At 42.1% G+C, this 21,445-nt stretch overlaps 1 protein-coding gene across 1 annotated transcript in view; it reads left to right on the top strand.

Annotated features, from left to right (window-relative positions):
- Nucleotides 1-21,445, top strand: part of gabbr2 (gamma-aminobutyric acid (GABA) B receptor, 2) — a 224,248-nt gene that overhangs the window by 106,726 nt on the left and 96,077 nt on the right. Inside the window, exons 3-6 of the mRNA XM_033637561.2 lie at nt 631-801; nt 12,825-12,926; nt 19,995-20,060; nt 21,094-21,282. Of these exons, the coding sequence (XP_033493452.1) occupies nt 631-801; nt 12,825-12,926; nt 19,995-20,060; nt 21,094-21,282 (528 nt within the window). The remainder of the gene's footprint in view (nt 1-630; nt 802-12,824; nt 12,927-19,994; nt 20,061-21,093; nt 21,283-21,445) is intronic.

The raw sequence follows: 21,445 nt of genomic DNA, 5'->3' as shown, positions 1-21,445 counted from the left end.
GTGTGTAAAAAGGCAATTAGTGTTTGAGGTTCACTGCATTTATTCTTAGGTGCCTGCGTGTATGAGGAACCTGTTTCAAACTGCTTCAGTGTGAAGAACGGAAATGCTTTTAACTTACCAACCCAGGGATGAATCATCTTGCTAAGCTGCTTTTCTCTCGCCATCAAAAACATACGCAAACACACAGACAGGTACTCACACAGTTATACATACAGGCACAGTATGAAGCCAGCTTGAAAGGTCATGAATACAGGGGTCATCAGTTCCAACCAATATGGACAAATCTATTTACAGTTACACTTTGAAGGGGATATTTCACTGACATTTGAAATAATTTGAAAGACTTGATTTGCTCCCATCCATCCACTATGAATGAGTGTGTGTTCGTCACGGCCTTGCTGCCATGGTTTAATCCCCGAAATGGCAGGAGCTAGGCCACTGACCAAAGCAAAGGCAGACCTGAGATCTGTCAGCTGGTACTTAAGGTTCAGCAACACAGTTCTTAACAGTGCCACTGTACCAACAGTTCAACTGACACCAGCATAATCTGACAGTTTGTTGCCAGGATTATCTAAGACTGCAGAATTTAACTCAAAGCTCACTGTATTTTTCCCTCTTTTGTCATTCCAGCTGTCCTTTGCAGCAACAACTCCAGTTCTGGCAGACAAGAAAAAGTACCCCAACTTCTTCCGCACCGTCCCATCAGACAATGCTGTGAACCCAGCAGTAGTGAAGTTCCTCAACTACTACAACTGGAGCCGTGTGGGGACCCTCACACAGGATGTGCAGAGGTTCTCAGAGGTCAGTCTTCCTTGTTCATTCTTTCAAGAGGCTTCATTTCGATAAATACACTTTTGCAAAAGTTGCCAGGGAAACAGAGAACACACACAGTAAATGAGAGCCACTTTGGATGCATTCTGAAGTATAGCAGGTACTGTGATTGCTCTCCATTAAAAGGCACTGCCAATTGTACACAAAGAAATCAAGGGAACCTGTGCTTTATCAGTGGAACAATCATTTTTTAAGCTGTTTCTCTGATTTGTATGCAAGATTTATGCACTTTCGGACACCTTTTCTCTTAGCTGGTACCTGTTGTGGTGTGTGTGTGCTGTGCCACGATTATTGGACTTATTACACCTACAAGGTTTCAAAGTCAGTGTGGATGGTTACAAAAGAAATCCATAAAGATAATTCTTTGTTCAAAGGAGTAATATAAATGTATGATTCTGTCTCACTGAAATAACGCTATTACTCAGCCATTCTTTGTTTGACCAAAATGTAATATTTGCATGCATTCAGTCAGTATTATGTGGTCAAACAGAAATATCAGTTACAGCAGAGACAACGATGATAATTGCACAACATTAATAATTGAACTAAATTCTGATTTCAGAATTCAAAAGTGAATTGTGGATTTGGTACATTTGTTTCCCTCTAGTGCATAGTACTGATAGCCTAAATTGCACAAGGGTAAGATTGCAGGGTATTGCTTTCTCTGTCTTTATTATGCATAAGCACTGTAGTTATAAACTTTTGAAAGTCAAGAATTTAGATGATATATATATATAAATATACGTGTATCTTCAGTGAACATTTATTTACATATTTAAAACACCACTCGTGTTTACAGGTGTTTTTGTGTTGTACAGTAGTTTTTAAAGTCTGTGTAGTTTTATTAAATCCAGTTTTGCCATCCTTTTACCTCTGAGCTTCATGGGAGAGATGTTTCCATCTCCTGAAGGTGAAGGTTAACACTCACTATTATAAAACGCTAAATATTTTGTCCGTCAAGAATTTTCATGTAGTCATATACAGATGCAGACAATGAGTCAGTACTGAACAGTGATTGACATTTTTTTTCTTTACAATTATCATTCAGATGATGCCAACATGATTTGAGTGGGTGGCAATCAATTTAATTCAAGCTTTTTTCCACTAGTTGACTTAATTAATGTTTTTCCACCCACGTAAAACTCCGTAGACGGATTTTCCGTGATTCTGAGCAAATGTGAAGATTAAAATGTTTTAAACGATAACTGGAACTTAATCCCACCACTAACATCATGTTCCATGTCTTTAATAATAAATAAAAACAATTTGCTGGCTTGAAGTAAAGAAATTGTGTTTCCATCTACTTTTTTTACTAGCCAAAAAAGATGAGAACAGATGTTAGAGTACATCTTTTGTAATAGAAATGAATGTGTGCATGTAAGAGTTGGCAAGATTATTTTATTTGCCAAATAGTATAATGTCCCTCTCATTTTAAAAAGACAGAAAACACCACATGATAATTTTGTGAGAAATACTTTGTGGAATGATGCACTTTGTCTGCGTTGACTCCACACCAAGTCTGCGGGCCTGAAAAGGGAAGCCAATGCTTAATTGCCTTAAACCTGCATTCGTCCTTCCTTTTAATGGCCAGCAGGGGGAGACACCACTGGATGCAAAAAATATAAAAGTAAATTGTATAAAAGTCTATGAGAATCACAGTGATATAGCGAGGTACGTGTCCTGTATCCCTGACACATCAAAATCGAAAAGGATGCAGTTTGGTTTTTTTTTTCTACCTGTCTGCATTGGTCTTCGTAGCTTAGCGCCACAAAAGGGTGTAAGCTTCTTATGAAGATTGATGCACTGGTAATCTTGCAGTCAAGTATTTTATACCCATACTGTGCGTGGTTGTGACCGTCACCCACCCTCCCTGGAGACTAGCCTATCAGCCTTTATTGGAAAAACTTCCTAGTATGAGCCAGAGAGGGCCGTGATACACCAAAGTGTGTCAAGGGGAAAGTAAGGAACAAGCAGGGGGGATTGAGGGGTAGGTGCTTAAATCCTGAGCTATATAGCGACAGTGCATGCGGAGAAGAAGGAGGAAAAAACAAAGAAACAAAGAAACAAAGAAACAAACAAAAAAACAGAGGAGAAACAGGCAGTGTAGCTGATGTATTGTGGCCTTGAGGTGGTTGTGCTCCATACAGATTATCAAAAATAAACATATACATGTCTACTATCCTGTACTGAAAAACAAAAACAAAAGAGAAGTCTATACTGAACACCAAAAATGTGAGAGTCCTGGTGGAGGAGGAAAGCCCGATTGTGGAGAAGAGTTGCCAGCGCAGCGTGGTAGGTTCGAGAAGCAAGTGGGCCCCTTTTAAGTGATCCCATCGGTTCTTTGCGATGCGTCACGGAGCTGAAGTATCGAACATGCATGCGTGTATTTGAACCCTCCCAATGTGTTTATGAAAACCATCACCAGGGTCCAGGGCCAGCCCTGCGGGGGAAGGCGGGTGGTATGGCACCACAAGACCGCAGGAGCGCCCAGACCCCACGCCCAGGGAGCCGCAGAGGCCGCAGGAAAAGGATGCAGTTAACTCACTGTCACCGTGTCCCAGAGAGGCACCTTATTATTTTTCCAGATGCCACATTGTGAACATCAGATCCATGTGGCATCGCATGACTTTACTAGTTTTCAAAGTATTCTTCATGTCACAGAAACCACTGAGAGTGAAACTTGTGTTTTGGATGTTATTATAATACTGTCCGTGATCTGCCTGTGTTTTTGTTCTGGGGCGCTGCACAGATCTGACACCTTGCCGCCTGCCCGCCTGCCTCTCATCCCAGGCTCTCTGAAGCTCTGTGCACTGCTGTTTCCTAGCAAAGGCAGCGGGGCAGCACGGAGTTCTCAGGGGACTGCTGGTAGACAATAACTGTATATTTCTAGGGTTCATAAAATGTACCCAAATTCACAAATATGTAGGACAATACTACAGACATTGTGATCTCCCGTTGTGATGTCTGCTGTACCAGCACACCCTTTAGGTTATTCACTCTTGTCCATAATGACCCGATTATGCGTTTACTGTCCAGGGGATGCACCATGCTGAAAAAATATGTCCACTGGCGGCTGCTATTTTCATACTATAAATATCATAGATCTCACACAAGACCAGATCCTGTTTTGTTCATAGTCTCAAGTGAAAGAAAAACATAAAAACTCAGAAAGACAGAGAATGAACATATTTCTCAAAATGTTGAACTATTACATTGCTGCAGTATCTTATTTTGATTTATATGGATTATCCATAGAAATTCAATTTCAATGGGATTATCACGTATTACAATCATATAGGCCGATCTTATTTTTTAGCCTACTTAATACTAGGTAGCTGTATAGGCTACTGAATTCATTTGTATAATGTAGAAGTTGTGGTAAGTCAGATTTCAGCACAGGACAGGGGTGGGCACATTTCCTCTATTATGCTGAATGTTGACCATTTTACCATAAGAGGAACAGAAGATATGACAGTCCAACTCAGCTAATTGAATGAAACTATCAACAAATATATCACAAGTTAAAATCACGCTATACCAAAATGGTTGGCAGTTAGTAAGGCAAACATATTCCTGTTTGTTGTAGGGTTGAATATGAACAAAATACGCACATTCGCCATGGCTTTGGATGACGGCTCAAACTCATAGCACAAACATAATATCACGACAGCGACACAGGAACATTCAGTTAAAGAAAGCCATGTCAGAGGTATTGAAAGCATGAATTTGAAAAAGACATTGTGAGCTCTTGCCTGGAGGCCCTGGCTAAAAACAATCTGCTCAGCAGCTGGAGGTGGGAGGTGGACGTGGTGGTGGTGGTGGGGGGGTGGGGCGGGAGGGCGGGGGGGTGTATAAGAAGTCTCACTGCAAATCTCAGAGAGCCCAAATCCCTTTATCTCTCCCCTCCTGAAAGCACCAAGGGGGTTAGGACGGGAGGAAGACGGGCGGCCCGATTCAATCAACCTGCCGCGAGATTGGCCTCTAATCCTGATTTACAAATATGCAAGCATTGCTTCCGTACTTCATGATCTGCGCAATCCTCTGTCAAGTTCAGAGCATGTCGGGCTTGGGTGCATCAGGGAATCACGGTAGCGTGGAGAAAGACAAATGGTTGATGGGATGTGAATTGCTAAATGTTTTTTGGATCCTGCCAGAGAATAGAAAGAAATAATAACAACACAATACATTATGAATACTATTTGTTTCCTTCTTATACAGATGGCATTGTTCCATTAAAGGATAATTCCGGTTTATTTCAATCTGAAGTATTTGAATGTGGCTATGGTGGCTCTATGGGTTGTGCTAAATCTGCGCTCTCCACCTTTAAACACAGAAAGAAGCCACCTGAAAAAGCCATCATGGCAAATGGCACAGGGATCTACAGCAGTGCTGTTTCTCAGGAAGGCAAGGTTAATGTTATGTAACACTTGTTAGGGATTCACTGAGTGGCATGCACACCACACACACGCACAGGCACACACACATACAGTACGGTGTCCCCTGGGACTGTAACCTGTAAGCTAAAGCCTGCTCGTCACTTCTATTTTTAGGCAACATTGAACACACACTCACACACACACATGGACACATCCTGTTTGTGGATTGACAGTGGTGGTGGTGATGGGGGTGTATTGTAGTGAGCGATGAGAATGAGTAAAGGCTAGGTTTTGCTAGCGTGAAGGTGTCTGCCCACGCCACACACACAAACATACACAAAAACACACACGCAGCAATCAACATGATTGAGATTGCCAGACACACGGGGCTCACCCAGGAACAGGGCAGCCATCATCAGCCAGTCAGGTGACAGACCTGACTGAGAGCAGGATTAGGACACTGTCCTCTGCCTGGAACCCTCTGAGCTCGAGTGTTTAATTACACTATGCACACTGATAAATTTCCTAGAAGTTACTCTCTCGGCAGCCACTCTCTCTCAGGTCCCTCGCTTTCACAGAAACCTCGCTTACAATCTCAAAATTGCTCGGTTGTTGTCAAGTAGAAATAGAACTTTATTTGTCTCCAGAGGGGCAATTGGTTGTGTAGCAGTGAAAACAGTAATAATACAAGATCAGAAAAACACACACAAGGCAATTAAATACAAAATATAATAAAAAGTGAAAACATAGAGAACATAAATCCCCATTTGTGCATGACACAGTTTTTCTTTAACCATCAGCTGCTGTTCATAACAAATGACCATGTAATGTTGTATAAATTCCTCCCCACAATGACTCATTCATGCCATTGTACAGGGCATGTAAGGCCATGAGAGGAAGCCATCGGAGAGCTTGTCATCAGGCTGTGGCACAACCGTTTGTCACGCTACTTTGTATAAGCACATGAGTAGCTTTATAGTCTGAACTCTGGGATTTGCATGGAGATTTATATGGCCATGTAGCACACAGTATGAGAGACAGATGTGTGCAAAGACCCATCACATCCTCACTTTTGTAAATTGCTTCAAAATGTACATGTGACATCGAATCTACCAGTGGACACACAGAAATATCATAAAAGTATACACGCACAAAGCTCAGACGGACAGATGGACTGATGAGAAGTACCTGCTGATACTCTAACATGTGTGACACTAATGAACACACACAGATGCAGTCACACCCGTCACTGCAGAGGGGGTTTACACCGTGAACATGCCTGGAAATTATGTGTAAATGATTTGCGGTTAGACCACCGCAGTCAGTTTGCCTCGCAGTGTCATACTGGTGCCATGTGAATCATCGAAAGCTACTCTGTTGCCTGCAGGGTGTGATGGTTATTTTTGGGGCAAGTTTATGAGTTGAGTTGGAAACAAAACATGTTGCCAGTATTTGTTTGTGAGTTGGTTTGGAGGGTGCATCAATTTAAGTCAGTGCACCTACTTGAATCTTGAGATTGTGCTTAAAAGGTGTGATTGCTACAATATTTAGTCATTTAGCTCATTTTTTGTCTTATGCAATGTGACAGTAAACTAACTATCTTTTGGACTGTTGTTGTAGTTTGAAGACATCACCTTGGGCTTTTATAAATTATATCATTTTTCAATACTGTCTGACATTTTATAGATCAGACAGTTTAATGAGAAACTAAATTGCAGGTAGATTGAAAATGAAAAAATCCCTTGTTGTAGCTGTACAAAATATGCAGTTAGGTGTAGAGGAATTATTAAATTAATAATGGAATTGGCAGTGACACAAGCACACTGTTGTGCTACTGATGCATATTAAAAAGTTCAATTTGAGAAGTTCTAATGACTTTTATCCACAGGCAGTGTCAGACACCCCTGAATCGGTTGTTTGTGGAATCATATTTGAGTCGAATATTAGGTGGTGACCTGTAGTGGCCATAGTGACAGGAGCAAAGGAGGAACTCAGGTGATGTAGTATTAAGAGCGATAAGGTCCATATAGGTGGTCAGGGTGGATGGACATGTCAAACAAACATAGTGCATTCAACCAGGAGACTGCTGATTGTGTCCCGTGTGAAACCAAAAGTCAGTGTTGACTTATTTTAACTTATGTACACAAGTTAACTTAAGTAAAGTAACTCACTTATGTCACATATGAAACATGTACGTTATTTAAGTCACATAACAAACTTCTTCATTTTAACTCAAATCATGACCTTTTCCTAAACCTAACCAAGTAGTTTTGGTGCCTAACTGTATCTTCACACCAAAAGCTGCCAGAGCTGCAAAATAACTGAATTCGCTCTAGCAGCGCTGCTGGTAAAATATTTGTGACAGTGAAAGCAGCTCAAGTCGCTCATGACGTCAAATTCTGAACGTTCGATTATGCTTCACAATTTAAAGGAGCCGCAAAGCAGGTTACTGGCTGGCGCACAGAAATGTGACTTCTTGCATTTGCCTGAGTACAGAAACTTTAATGTTTGGACAATGAAAACAAAATAAAAAGTCAAAATAGGTCTGACATTAAACATTAAACACACACAGTCTGTGTTGCGTTCAGGTGTTGTCATGTAAATAATAAATTCCAGCACTTGAATAGGCCGAAGCACAACACAGCAGCATGTCAAGTGGGCCGAATCCGAACCGAATATGAGCAACATTTTTAGATGTTATTCCCCCCCCAAAGCTGTAAACCTACGGGAAGCACTGTCAATGGTTTGGGTTCGAGTGCCTACAGTGCAATGAGTTAAACTGGTGATAAGGAGAGAAAATTAATTGTATTCCCGCCAATAACAAGCGTTCCACAATACAAAGAAATTGTATAAGTACGTGCGCTTGTCCACACTTGTGTATCGATTCAATATGGAAGAAGATGCTGCTGCCGTGTGGTACCTGCGTGGATGTAGCCACCATCGGGTCTGGGTACACGATATCCTCCGGGGCTGTGAACAGCACGGGGAATATCATTGGCTAGTGCGGGAGTTTGTGGTAGGAACTAAAAGTTTCCGAGGATATTCTCTAGGTCCCAGCGATGGACATCTACATTCCGATTGGTTGCTGGTCATTTGCAACTCAAACGCGTCATAGCTAATTTGCATAAAGTTAACCAGTCTTCAACTTTCATTTGCAGCTCAAACTGCCGCCGTTCATCGCTTTTGCAGCTGAAAACGCCTCTAGTCGCCACATGTCCATTGAAAATGAATTAGACCTGTCGCCTTTGCAGCTCTGGCAGCTTTTGGTGTGATTTAAAACTGCAGCCTTTAAGGGCCATATATGTTGTTTTTGGGGGTCACTGGCAAACAACCTGTTCTGTTTTTTAGGTATGAGGATATGCTGGCAGTGTATGTGTGGGATGATACTTCATTCTGCTATATACACCTCAAAGAATCACAGGGTATCCCTCAACTTCAGTAGCTCTTGCATCCATATTAAGTTGGATTGTGGTGGCCTGTGTGTGTATGTGTGTGTGTGTGTGTGTTTGCTGATAAAAACATTCTCCATATAAACAGAATCATATTGTGTTAATGTCCTTTCTAGACACCAAGGCATTGCACGCTTCTAACCGAGTGCATCTGACATTTTGTCACTTTGTGCAACATGCGTGGGTGTGTACTCGCATATTTGTGTGTGCGTGCATCTGTGTAGGATTATTTCTTCTCTGTATTTGCCGCTGGGGATTCCCAGACTGCCCAGACAATTGAGGATGTTTTTGTTACACAGGAAAAGCTGCTCACTTTTCCCCTCCTCCCGTCCAATCCATCTGTCCCCCTCCCCTCCGTCGCCCTCTCTCTATCTAACACACTCAGTCCACCAGAACACAGATGCGTTTGTCCTTTTCCACCTCAGTGGCAGAAATTCAAAATCAAACCAATAAAAATCCTCTTGTGACAACAGCTTTCTTTCTCAGAAGCGAATGGCTTTGTGTGTCCGCCTTTGTGATGTTGGGTTTGTTTGTTCGTGTGCTCGCTCCAACACACCTCTTCAAATGCCAAACTAACCTGCTGCAGTCCCTCTCTCGTCCAAGCTAGTTTCCTCTTAGTATTGCAGTGGCCAGGCCTTTTAGATCAACACTCAACACAACAGGACATTGTACCTTGTCCAGACCACCACACCAATTGTTCCTCAAGAGCAAAACCTGGTTGTATTGATCCACTCCGGCCTCCCTGTTGTTTCAGCTCAGCGAGCAGTACATTGGAAGGAATGTTTGTACAGGAGTGAGTGATGTACAGAGTGATTTAGAACTCCCTCCAGGGTACCGGGGGAGGAGGCGATTATGACAGCAGACATTTAGAGACATAAGGGAAATAAAGTTGAGCTTGTTCGGTTACATTGATTTTTAGATGGCAGCAATCTTCTAGTTGATTACACAAAATAGTCGTAATGGCTAATTTTAACAGCAGTAGCAATAGTAACAGTAGTGATGGTGGAATTAGTGGTAGTGGTAGCAGTTATGGTTGTATATCCTTAGGGATGCTAACTGCTGTAACTACGCTCATGCCTCTTTGATATGCTGCAGCTATTTGTGAAGTGCCGCTCCACCTGAAATCCATCTTTTGAATATGAAACACATGCACCCTGTAGGCTTGGAAGATGGAAGCGTGTGGTTTCTTCATTGACAAAGAACAAGGCTTTGGTCAGCTTGAAGCTACAGTTGAACTCAATAATCCTCAATTTTTAAACCATTCCCTGAGCTTAATCCACTGCTTTGCTGCCATTTTTTGGTATTTTTCCACAGTTTTATTTTTGTCGAAAAATGGTTGATTAAATAAATATTTGCCAGTCTGGATGTTGCCCTCCGTCTCTCTTCTCTGAAACTGTACTGGAAGCATATGCTGCAGCAATGGTTTGAAAAGTTTCCATGGGTGTTTTGATGTGTTGATGCCTTTGTTCTGCGATGACAACCTGTCATTATAAATAATTTAAATTCAAGCTGACCCTCCATTCTCTTTCAACAAGGAAACTACAGTCAATTTTTAAGATAAACATAGATTTTTAGAAAGAGTATCACTCAAGGAACAGTGTTTCTATGCATATAAATGAGTCCATTCATTGCCAAGTCAGTCCGCAGTATGTATTTGAAGCGATATAGGACACATGAATATGGATCTAACCTATGGCACGCATGCACAATTACAGACGAATGTAGGGCAAACACACAGGGCCTTCATCTGTTAGCTGTTACACGTTGTCTCTGCCAACTGAGCTTGGCATGCCCATTTGAGCGCACACCCTCTCTGATGTCTGAACACAGCCCCTGATGCCAAGCTCCCAGGTGGGGGTGGAGAGGACGATGGCTGCCGGGCATGGCCGGAGGACATCAGAAACATTTGGCCAAAGAGAGAGGATGTGATATCAACAGTAAACTTGAGCACGCAAAGTGTACATCTTCCTCACAAGAGACTTCTTGACTCATTGAACACAGGTGTAACATTAATAATGGCTGTATTCCATTCAGGTGTCCCATGCCAGGGCCCTTGTATTGTGCATGCTGGCTCACTGGCACGCCTTACTGGAACACCTAAATGGAACAGAGCCATCATTAATGTTATTAGTTACACCTGTGCCTCTCCTAGTATGACAAGTCAGAATGTCTGCAGTGAAAAAGGGGCCCTTTCTAAAATTGTAGCTTTGAGGAGAGAGGCCAGAGGGATGAATCATCATAGTATGTGTGTTTGTGAGGGGCGAGAGAGAGCGAGAGGCAGTATGATAAACCACCTCGAGCTCGCCATCTCGGTGGGGTACCTGCTCCATTCTCCTTCGTCTCTGATCCCATTACCCACCATTCCGCTGAATCGATACATCAAAGCAGACGTACAGCTGCTGCAGATACATGCACAGCGCTGCACACGTGTCAATCCTCGGATAACCAGTCGAGATAACTCAAAGCGTACAATTGGGCTATCTTTTGTCATTCTGGAAAAAAACAAAGTGCATATCACTGTGACAAATGCATGTTGTACATTGTGAATGTTACAACTCAGCTTCAAACAGAGTTAAATCAGAATGACAGGTGACAGGTTTTGCGTCTGCAGTAGCCAATATGTCTCTGTCATGTTGTACTGTCAAGATGCTTGTCTTTCTGTCTTTCTATTCCCAGCTAAGGTACAACATGCAGACACCGACTCAGAGCATTAAACCTTGCTTCAAATTGTATGTACTATATGTACATGAAGATCTGAATACTGGAAGTGTTAATATTAAGAGGTGTATGGGGAAACTGACAGCAGGATATTATGTGATCGTCTTGGTGGTGGCTGTGACGCAGAGGTAGAGCAGGTCATCTACCAATCGGAAGATTGGCAGTTCAGTCCTCGGCCCCTCCAGGCTACATGTTGAAGTATCCTTGAGCAAGATACTGAGCCCCAAATTGCTCCCGATGGCTGTTCCATTGGTATGTGAGTGTAGCAGGTGGCACCTTGTATGGTAGCCTCAGCCACCAGTGTGAATATGACTTGTAGTGTAAAAAGCGCTTTGGGTGGTCAGATGACTAGAAAGGCGCTCTACAAGTGCAGGTCCATTTACAGTTTGCATGAATATAAACATTTTGTTTTAACAATCCATCATATTGTATTAACTTTTCCTAGAACCTGATGGTGTTTTTCTCATGAGGATTTTTGGTGTCTGTAGAATTTCTGGATGTGACGTTGTTTATGTTTCATCAACGAATTTAGACATTTAGGTTTGACATGTAGTCTTTTTTGATTACATCAATGTTTTACCTGCATTTCCCCCATTTTTCGCCCAATTTTGCCAACTCCTTATGCACGCCATGTGACGAGGCATGTGGAAGGTGTAGGACAGTCATATGTCACCTCAGATACACCTGTAGATGCTAGCTGGTTATTTATGGTCGTGCCTTGATGGTAACCCCAGATTTGCGAAAACTCCAGCAAGTTTTCATGTTGCATGTTTCAAGTGGTCATTTTAACCCAAACATTGTCTTTCCTAGCCCTGACAAAGTGCTTGTTTGGCCTGAACATAACCAGACCAAACAGCGTTTGGATTCAATTAAACAAGGTGACAAGAATACTTTCAAGCAGCTCATGACAGTTTTGCAAGTCAAGGGTTACCACCTAGCTAGGCCTGTTCTTTTTAGCCGACAACTAGGAAGTTCCCTGGAGGGGTGTCACTCATTAACCATGCATGGTACCTGGATTCTTGTGATATCACGAGATTGCACAACAATCCTGGGATCCCACAAAAATCTAGTGTGTTTCTTCATTGAAAGAAGAGCAAAGAATGGCACTGAATGCTTTCCTCGATGGAAAAGATGTTTCTGCTCTTCTCCCGACTGGCCAGTATTAGACGGTGATAGACAGATGGTTCATCTAATCACCTGCCAGGTATTTTTTTGAAAGTGCCTGCCCTTTTCCAAACGCTGTCTAATGACGGCTTCTCAGATGGTTCTGTGTAACAAACCATCTGGCGTGTCAGGTTAGTCATTCATGGAGGTTAATACCAGAACTGAGAATGGGTTGGACGATAAATCAAAAGAACAAAGCAATGAACATCTTACACAGTAAATTATCAGCCATGCTCATGTGCTTTCTCCTTTCTTTCTCTCTCTTCTCCGTCTTCTTCTTTTTTAGGTGAGGAATGATCTAACTAATGAGCTGGAGAAAGCAGACATTCAGATTGCAGATACGGAAAGTTTCTCCAACGACCCCTGCGTCAATGTCAAGAAGCTCAAGGTGAGTGATCTATCCTATCTACTGATTTTAGTGTCATAGTTTTTAGTTATTGTTTCTTTAATACTGTATTTGTGCATGACTTGATGCCATCCGAATGAATGCAGGTGATTAATAATTTATCAGAGAATTGTCCCACTTTGACTGGGCAGAGCAGAGTAGTTCTCAGTGAGACTAGTTGAGGCCTAACGAGGTCACTGTATTGGCTGGGTGCGGGCAGGGGTTGAGTTTGGGGGGTACAGGGACTCCTAATGACCTACTCTGACTAATAGATGGTTGATTGGCCTTTAAATCAGAAAATATACACATACAAACATGCATACAGGATTTTGTATTTTCTTTCCTCTCATTTTCTTTCCTCTCTCCTTTGAATTTAATGAGACAGAACGAAATTAGACCATTATTGGGCCAATATTGAGATGTTAGATCTGTACATCTTTACACCATTTACTCCTGGTCTTAGCATGCATGGGTGATCAGAATTGCTTTCATGAAGCAAAACTGCATGAAATTCAGATGTAAATGCAGTCAAGTGTGCTGGCTAAATTATCCAAACTATCTCCAGAGGCAATCACAGATGCATCTGGCCTCAGTTGTGTATGCACAGTGAGTCTGAGCAGGTACGGTTTACGGTAGGAAACATAGTCAATGGAGGTAAATCAAACACACAGTCATGTGGCTAGTGAGCTTAGCTAGTGACATACGAGGTGTCTGTGAAAAAGAAAGGTCTGATATGTGAGGGGAAGAAATGACGCATGCAACATAGAGCAGTGTGAAAGAAAAGAGATGGCGACACAGGGAAGGAGAAGGAACCGGAAGATAAGCTGTCTTTCCTAAAATATATGTGTAACTCTGCATGTTCAAGGCTGACATGTTAAGCTAACGCCATCCTTCCTTGATCAATGGTGAACATGCAAATCACAGTGTCGCTTTCTTAAATGTTTGGATGGGGGGGGGGGGGCTCCACAACCCTAATGGTCCGTTTCCCACTCATCTCGCAACAGCAGTTTGCTGTCTCCCTGACAGCTACGTAATATGATGAGGTAGAGGGTGACACAGATTTGGGTGTGAAGGCTGGTTCACTGTTGGGTGTGATTGTGTGTGGGGGATAAGGGGACCATGGCGTCACTGTGTGATCCACAAATAGAGCACTTGCATCTGCGATCCAGCTGGATATTCAAAAAGCAGACAGGCATCTCTGCTGCAAGGCGTTGAAGCAGCCTTCTGCTTTTTTTTTTTTTTTTTTCATCTCCATCTCTTGTTCTCCGTCCCAAGTTCCCTGTTTGTTACTGGACAGGCTGACAAAGCATCGGAAAACAAAGGCAGGCTTACACACACACCCACACATACACCTACACTTAAATTTTAATCGTACTCGCAATCAAGATTTTTTCCTCTTCAAATTAAACATGAAATAACAATGCTAGCAGACATTTGTAGACCAGGGCTATTTAACATTCATGTGGCTGAAAGTCAGTTTAGGGAGCTTGCATTCATTGGAGGGCCACATGAGAAAGAATGTCCTGAAATCTAAATTAAGTTGAAAAACACTTTATTATTTATCATGATTTAATAATTTATCATGCATTCAGAACTCTTGCCCCTCAGATATGATGTACTCGGGGATGGTCCATATCTTCTTATTTGTGCCTCTCTCATACAGCAGTTTTTGTATGCATACATGAATTACTTTCAGTTTTATTCTCAAATATCAAATATTTGAGATCCCCCCCTCAGCTATTGCATTATCTCAACAGCAGCTATAGATTTAGGTGTTCCTTGTGAGTTGTGAACATGTTTGTGGTGGTTTGAGCTCCGAAATCAGACACTAAAGAGTGTGTGGAAAGGAACTATTGAATTCACAAACGTACCTTTGATTGGAAAAAGCAATTTTTCTAATACTATTACGCATCAGTGCACCACTGTTCACCAGCATATTAGATAAATGCATCACTGAGCACCCATATCCTCAGCCTCATTATCCTGTGCAAGAGGCGCTGCACATCTGCCGTGATTCTTAATAGGATACCAGTTGTAAACAAAACTTAAACTTTTCTTTGCACAGAATGATTTTTGCACTCAGCATTGTCTTGTGGGCCTAGAAACACAGAGGATTGGCTCAGGACAAATGGTTTGCACTGATATTGTCATTATAACTTTGTCCATTTCATATCTGTTATTGATAATATCCTCAGAACAGCTGCTGCTGCGGCAGTGTTTTCCTCGCCCTCTTTTTAAACTGATGAAGCACCTCTGTTGGACCAAATCCCCAAATAGCACAAAGTTCCAGGAAGAGTCTTACACTGTGAACACAGAAAACACAGTCCTTCTCACATCCAGCTTTTTAATGACCAATCCCCACCATTTTCTAGCTCTGAGACTCCAGTAGTTTTCCAGGCTGTTCAGACATTGTGGGACTTTTTATTCTGAAGGCCTGTTGATAATGCCACATCCTAGTCATAACAATGTGTATAACACTTAATGCTCACCTAGGATCAGTTAGTGATCAATTGCACACGTTAATCTGTCCTGCGGATGTGTGCAATTGATCACATTTGCACACAACCAACCCACCGCACAGTAATCATCACAAACAGACAGGGGGATGGTTTAGTGGGAAGAAGCAACACATTGCCCAGTCTACAAATCACGTCTCCCACCAGCTCATAAAACACCATCATTAGCACAGTGCGTGTGTGTGCGCATGTGCCTAATAAGCCTTAACAGTGCCTGATTGGGCTTATGAGGTACAATATTACTCAAACAATTATCACATATAAATCACCATCATAAAGTTACAAACAACCCTGTCACAGATAAAACAGTCAAGGCTGCCCGTAACACCACCCTCTTTGAGAACGATTATTGTTATAGTTATATAAAAGCTTGAGCAATGAGGTAGTGTAGTGACCCAGTCTATCTGTAATAGACATACACTTCACACTCACTCATGCCCTTGCCCATAACTGAACAGCATTTTCATGTTGTTGCCAGGGAGGCCAGAATTTATACCGAGGCTGTGGTCCTTGGCCATAGCTGGAGTCATTTGGGTTAAGTGCCTTTCCTCCAGGGAAGGGCAGTGTTATTGAGTACCCACTGGCACTACACATACACACACACACACACACACACACACACAAACATATGGGAGTTTGAAAGGGTCACAGAGGAAAAGGCGCCCGTACATATGCTTGTGCGATTATCAACTAAAAGTCCCGCATGTGTGTATGTATCTGTGTCTGTCATGCAGACGCGCATGTGTGTGCACGCGACTCCTCACACACAGGTGTGGCCGTGTAGTACAGAAAATAGCGTTTAATGTGGTTAATGCAGGAAAGTCAGTAAATCAGTCTGCATTGATCTGTGAATCAATGTGGGTGATTGTTACAGTGTCTGCCGTCCACAGCTGCTTTATACTCTATAAAAGTGTCTCCTTCAGTTCATGAAATTCCTGCAGCACCTGAATGCAACAGGATTGATATGTTGATTAATCTGCAGCCTCTGAGAAGTGCCACGCCAGAGCAAAGTGCCGCTATGCATGGCTGTTCACTGCGTTATCTTCATTAAATCACCTCAAAAAAACCTGCTACAGTATAACCATACAGGCCTGTACGCACATCAGACTGATGGGTTATAAGTTTATATTATACTTTTTTGGCTACCGAGGCTTATCATAACCTTTTTTTTCCAACTTTTTTTTTTTTTTTTAGCAAAAGTAGCGTCTTATGTTTTATCCTCGAATCACATTGCAGTGCAAATGCTGTTGTGTAACATTAAATACTAAACTGTGTGACCATGTTCAAGGTGAGATACATTAGAATTATTGCTTAAATAGCGCTGGTGCAATATAATCTTATAAACTGTTTCACCAAATCTATTTCTTTATTTGTATGCCTCTGTACTGGTGATAGCCACGGCTGGAGGCATTATGTTTTTGGGTTGTCCAACGCTTCATTCATCCACCCCATTTTTTGTGAATGCTTAACTCAAGAATGACTAGAGGGATTTTCTTCAAATTTGGCACAAATGTCCACTTAGTCTCAGGGATGAAGTAATTAGAATTTGCAGGGTGCAAGTCAAAGGTCAAGGTCACTGTGACCTTTTTGGCCATAACTCAGGCTTTCATACACTAATTATGACAAATTTCACACAACTGTCTTTAGGATAAAACTAGAAAAGCACTCGGAGAGCGCAGACCTCCGCCAAGCAGCTTGGATTTCCCGCCATTTTATTATTTTATCCACTTCGCTTCAACCGATCACTATCAAAATTTTATCATCTGTTCCTTGTCTCATTATCAACCGTTCCTGAAAATGTCATCAAAATCCGTTCAGGACTTTTTGAGTTATTTTGTAGACAAACAAACAGACAAACGGACAAACAGACCAACGCCGGTAAAAACATAGCCTCCTTGGCGGAGGTAATAATTAAGTGATGATATTCATATCCTAAAGGTCAAAGGTCAGTGTCATTATGACATCATAATGTTCTGAAAATCATTTTACTGGCCATCAATCAACATCATATCTCAGGAACAGAGGGGAACAGATACTGGTGACACTAATCTTGGGTGTCCATCTTGAAACTGTGCTGAATGTATCGATCTTCTGTGCTGCTGAAGGGAAGATGTGTGTAAAGCATCCATGTCTTCACAGACATGGATGTAAACTGTAACTGCAGCTTGAGTGGCGCATAGAGGCTTACAACCGCAAGGCGGTAATTCTAGTTTATTTTCACCGTTACTGTAACTACCTGATGGAAAATCATACTCCATCTGTTTTTTAGTGTAAATTTGTAGTGATGTGTGTTTCAGACATTTTCTGAGGCAAAATGTTCCGTTTGCTGAGTCGTCGTCATCACTTTTAAATGTGATTGGCACCGCATTTTTTAGGGGTTTGCAGACTGGTGATGTGGCGCGCTGTGTTGGTATTTAATAATCACCACACCTGCTGATTGAGGCTACATTCACCTTCACCCAGCCGTTTGTATGTCGCGCTGCTGATGCACATACATGCACGTGCGGTTGCAGGATGTGTTTTAGGAGTCACACGTGCATCTGCATTGCTGAGTTTTACAAATTACACCCTGACGCATACACACGCACACACACAGGATTTTTAGTAAAAAAAAAAATCACACAAACGTACAGTATGTACGTGCGTCTTGTCCTCTGAGAGTCTTTCAACCCCCGTACTAACACACACACACACACACACATTTAAATAACGTAGAGTGCACCCCAGAAAAGTTCAGAGTTGTTACCTTCACATCCACACACTTACACATTGTGATGGTGCCAGAGCAGTGGAACAACACATAAAAAAGACCCCTTAAATGCCTCAGCATGCTCTCTGGCACTGCTGAGAAACCACCAGAGAAGCCTTTTGGTTGTGTTGCTCGGCTCTGTGAAAGCTCTCATCCTCTTTTGTGTGCGTGTGTGTGCCTGTGTGTGTGTGTGCTCCTACAGTATGCAATGCTGGAACCTATATTGATCATTTTGGGATGATACTATTCATAGAGCTGCTGTAGAAATTTAAGGATAGGCAGTGTATTAGCATCATCTTCCATCATCTATCTAACCAATTAAAATCTATCTAATTCCTCCATATAATCTATCCAGTATATCCAGTCTATTAGGAGTACAAACTACAGTGTTTGGCTGTTGGGTAGCTCCTTGTGTTTCTGATCGCCTTGAGGAATTGGAATTGAGATGACAGTGATTGGTTGCCCCCTCTGATTTGTGGATGTATGACATATGTTAGAGATTGCCTGAGGGAAGAGGACTTCATGAACTGTATTCATAATGGTTTCTCATTATCCAGAGTAGGCAGGACATCATACAGTGGGTTCACTGAAATTACAGTTGGTGTGTTTAGCACTTCCTCTTTTAAAGCTGCCTTTGTTTTAATTTTTCAGGACAAACCTGATTAAGAAACATAATTCTCCGTGTTCTTTCTTATAATTGCATTTCAAACAGGCTTTGAATCAGACAGGTCGCTCAAAGGTTTCCATGAATGGTTGTTCGTAATGTATAGCATTTTCAAATAATCAGTATTTACTTTGCTTAGTGATAAGTGACTGTCTAGATTTAGTGTGTGTTTGGCCACACCGTCAAGTTTGAATAAGGGCCTAATGGCAGACTTTTCAACGTGCATCACACATCACCTCCAGCCTTGTTGGCCATACTGTATGTAGGTTCATTAAACCTGTGTCAGTATTATTGGATTACCTTCGGGGGCAATTTTGTACTGAAACGTGTGTGTTAATCACCATCCACTTGTGTGGATGTGTGTGTGTAGGCCTGTGCTTGTGTGTTGCACAGTATTTTATGCGTGTGAACGCCGAATGACAGACTGTTGGCCCCGCAGCCTGATCTTTTTTCCCACCGTGAAACATGCGGCACTTCCACCCGGGCAATCTGAATTATTTACAGAGTCAATCACCGGGCCGTGTGCTCTGAATCCCCATGTAAATTTGTGCTCTTCACTCTGGTTGGCAAGGAAGGCAGTTCTGCCCGCTGACACTAATCTCTCTGTTGTTATGGATCGACACTTTGCGACTTGATATTGCCTCAGCCTCTCAGCCACTGCTTTGCCACCATGATCCCATGTACTTTGTAGCTACTGATGAGATAGACATAGTGATAAAAATACAGTGCACACAACATGACTTATTCTGTGTTCATTTGTCAAGTGTGATGTTGCAGAGTAGCATCTCAATCAAGGAAACTGATCCAGGCGCAGATATACTTTTTCTTTTGAGTGTGCAGTTACTCTGGAATTGCAGTTCAAGGGTAACGAGCAGACAACTTCCAATGATAGAAATACTTAACATGTATTGCAGCATTACTGTAAAGCTAAGTGGTCACAATCACAATAAAAAGCTTGCACTGAGTGTAATGAACACCGTTCTGTAGTATGGTGACAGGCAGCGATGGATTATAATCTCGATTATATAATCATACCCTTTCACATAATACACACCTCACACAGTAGAGGTACCGTGGATTTGCATGTGTGTGTGCCCATATTTGCCATTTAAGTGATGACATCTCATTCTTTCTTCTTTCAGGACAACGATGTGAGAATCATCATTGGCCAGTTTGACGAGAACCTTGCCTCCAAAGTCTTCTGCTGTGTAAGTCCTCAGCCTACACTCAGTTGTAAATGAAAGTGTACATATATGAGTTTTGCCAATCGATGTCTCGCCAACTGTACCAAGAAATCTTTTGTTTGGTATGCAATTGGTTCAGTGTTCTGGGTGTCATAATTTGGCCTTAGATGGGCTCATGATAAGTTTTGCCCTTGGTGCTTTGTGCATAATTTTCTTTAAGCCAGCATTTCTCAACCTGTGGGCCATTGCTCACCAGTTGGCAGCAGATGTACTCCCAATCGGTTATGGTAATTGGTTTTGGTAATTCACAGAGTTAGTTATTTTTATATCTAAATGTGCTCGAAAATCATCAAATAAAATTGCAAAATTTCAGTGACCAGTTACGTTTAAATATCACCACATCACCAGGTAGAGACAAACAGGTTTTGCCACTGGGAGCCAGTCAGTGTTTCTTCAGTTGCAGTGACACAAATTGGATCGGTTTATGAAACAAAAAAGTGATGTGTGAGACAACCCTGGGCCGGTAAAAGCTCCAAAGCGTGTGGTGAGGAAATATGACCCTGAATACATTTAATTTGGATTCATAACGGCAGCCAGTGATGCTAAGCCGAAAGCACAGTGTGTTGAATGTGGTGAAATCCTGTCAAATGAGGTGCTAAAACCACTGACGCTTCATAGACACTTAAACACAAAGCAGCCAGGATGTGTTGGGAAGCCAAAAGAATATTTCCTGAGGAAAAGGGACAGGCTTCAGTCACAACAGAGAGTCATCAGAACATCATCAGCTGACAGTGGCATAACATATTTACAGCCCAGTTTATTATTATTTGGGGTGGTGGTCCCTAGAAATTTTTTATCAATCAGAAGTGGGCCTTAAGTTACAAAAGTTGAGCTAAGTTGCCCCTACCCAGACTCTCAGGCCAGGCTCTATTTGTTTAAACGCCAGCAGCAGTAATTAAGCAACAATAATCACAAAAATAACCTTCATAAATCATACTGTATCTCCTGCTGTTACTGTACATTGCCTAACCCTTCATTTGTTTGTACTCTTCCCCAGGCGTATAACTTGAACATGTTTGGCAGTAAATACCAGTGGATTATCCCCGGCTGGTACCAGGGCAACTGGTGGGAGCAGGCCAACAGCACCAACTGCACCACCAAGAAGCTGCTCACAGCCATGGAGGGATACATCAGTGTGGACTTTGAGCCGCTCAGTGCTCGCCAGATCAAGGGCATCTCAGGCAGGGTGAGTGACACCCAGCGTTCTTCAGAAGAAAGTTTTTATTCTTTTGTAAGATTTTGACCTTATTGATGACACTGCTGTAGCTGCAAACTTAAGTTTACCTGCGACTGTGAATATTACCTGAGAAAACATGAGAGAACTTTCTCCATAAAGAGCCATTTTAGAT

This window comes from Epinephelus lanceolatus, chromosome 16 (assembly GCF_041903045.1).
Source record: "Epinephelus lanceolatus isolate andai-2023 chromosome 16, ASM4190304v1, whole genome shotgun sequence".
Classification (NCBI taxonomy): Eukaryota; Metazoa; Chordata; class Actinopteri; order Perciformes; family Serranidae; genus Epinephelus; species Epinephelus lanceolatus.
The sequence above is the reverse complement of the archived record's forward strand: the minus strand, read 5'-3'. Positions and strand labels throughout refer to the sequence as shown.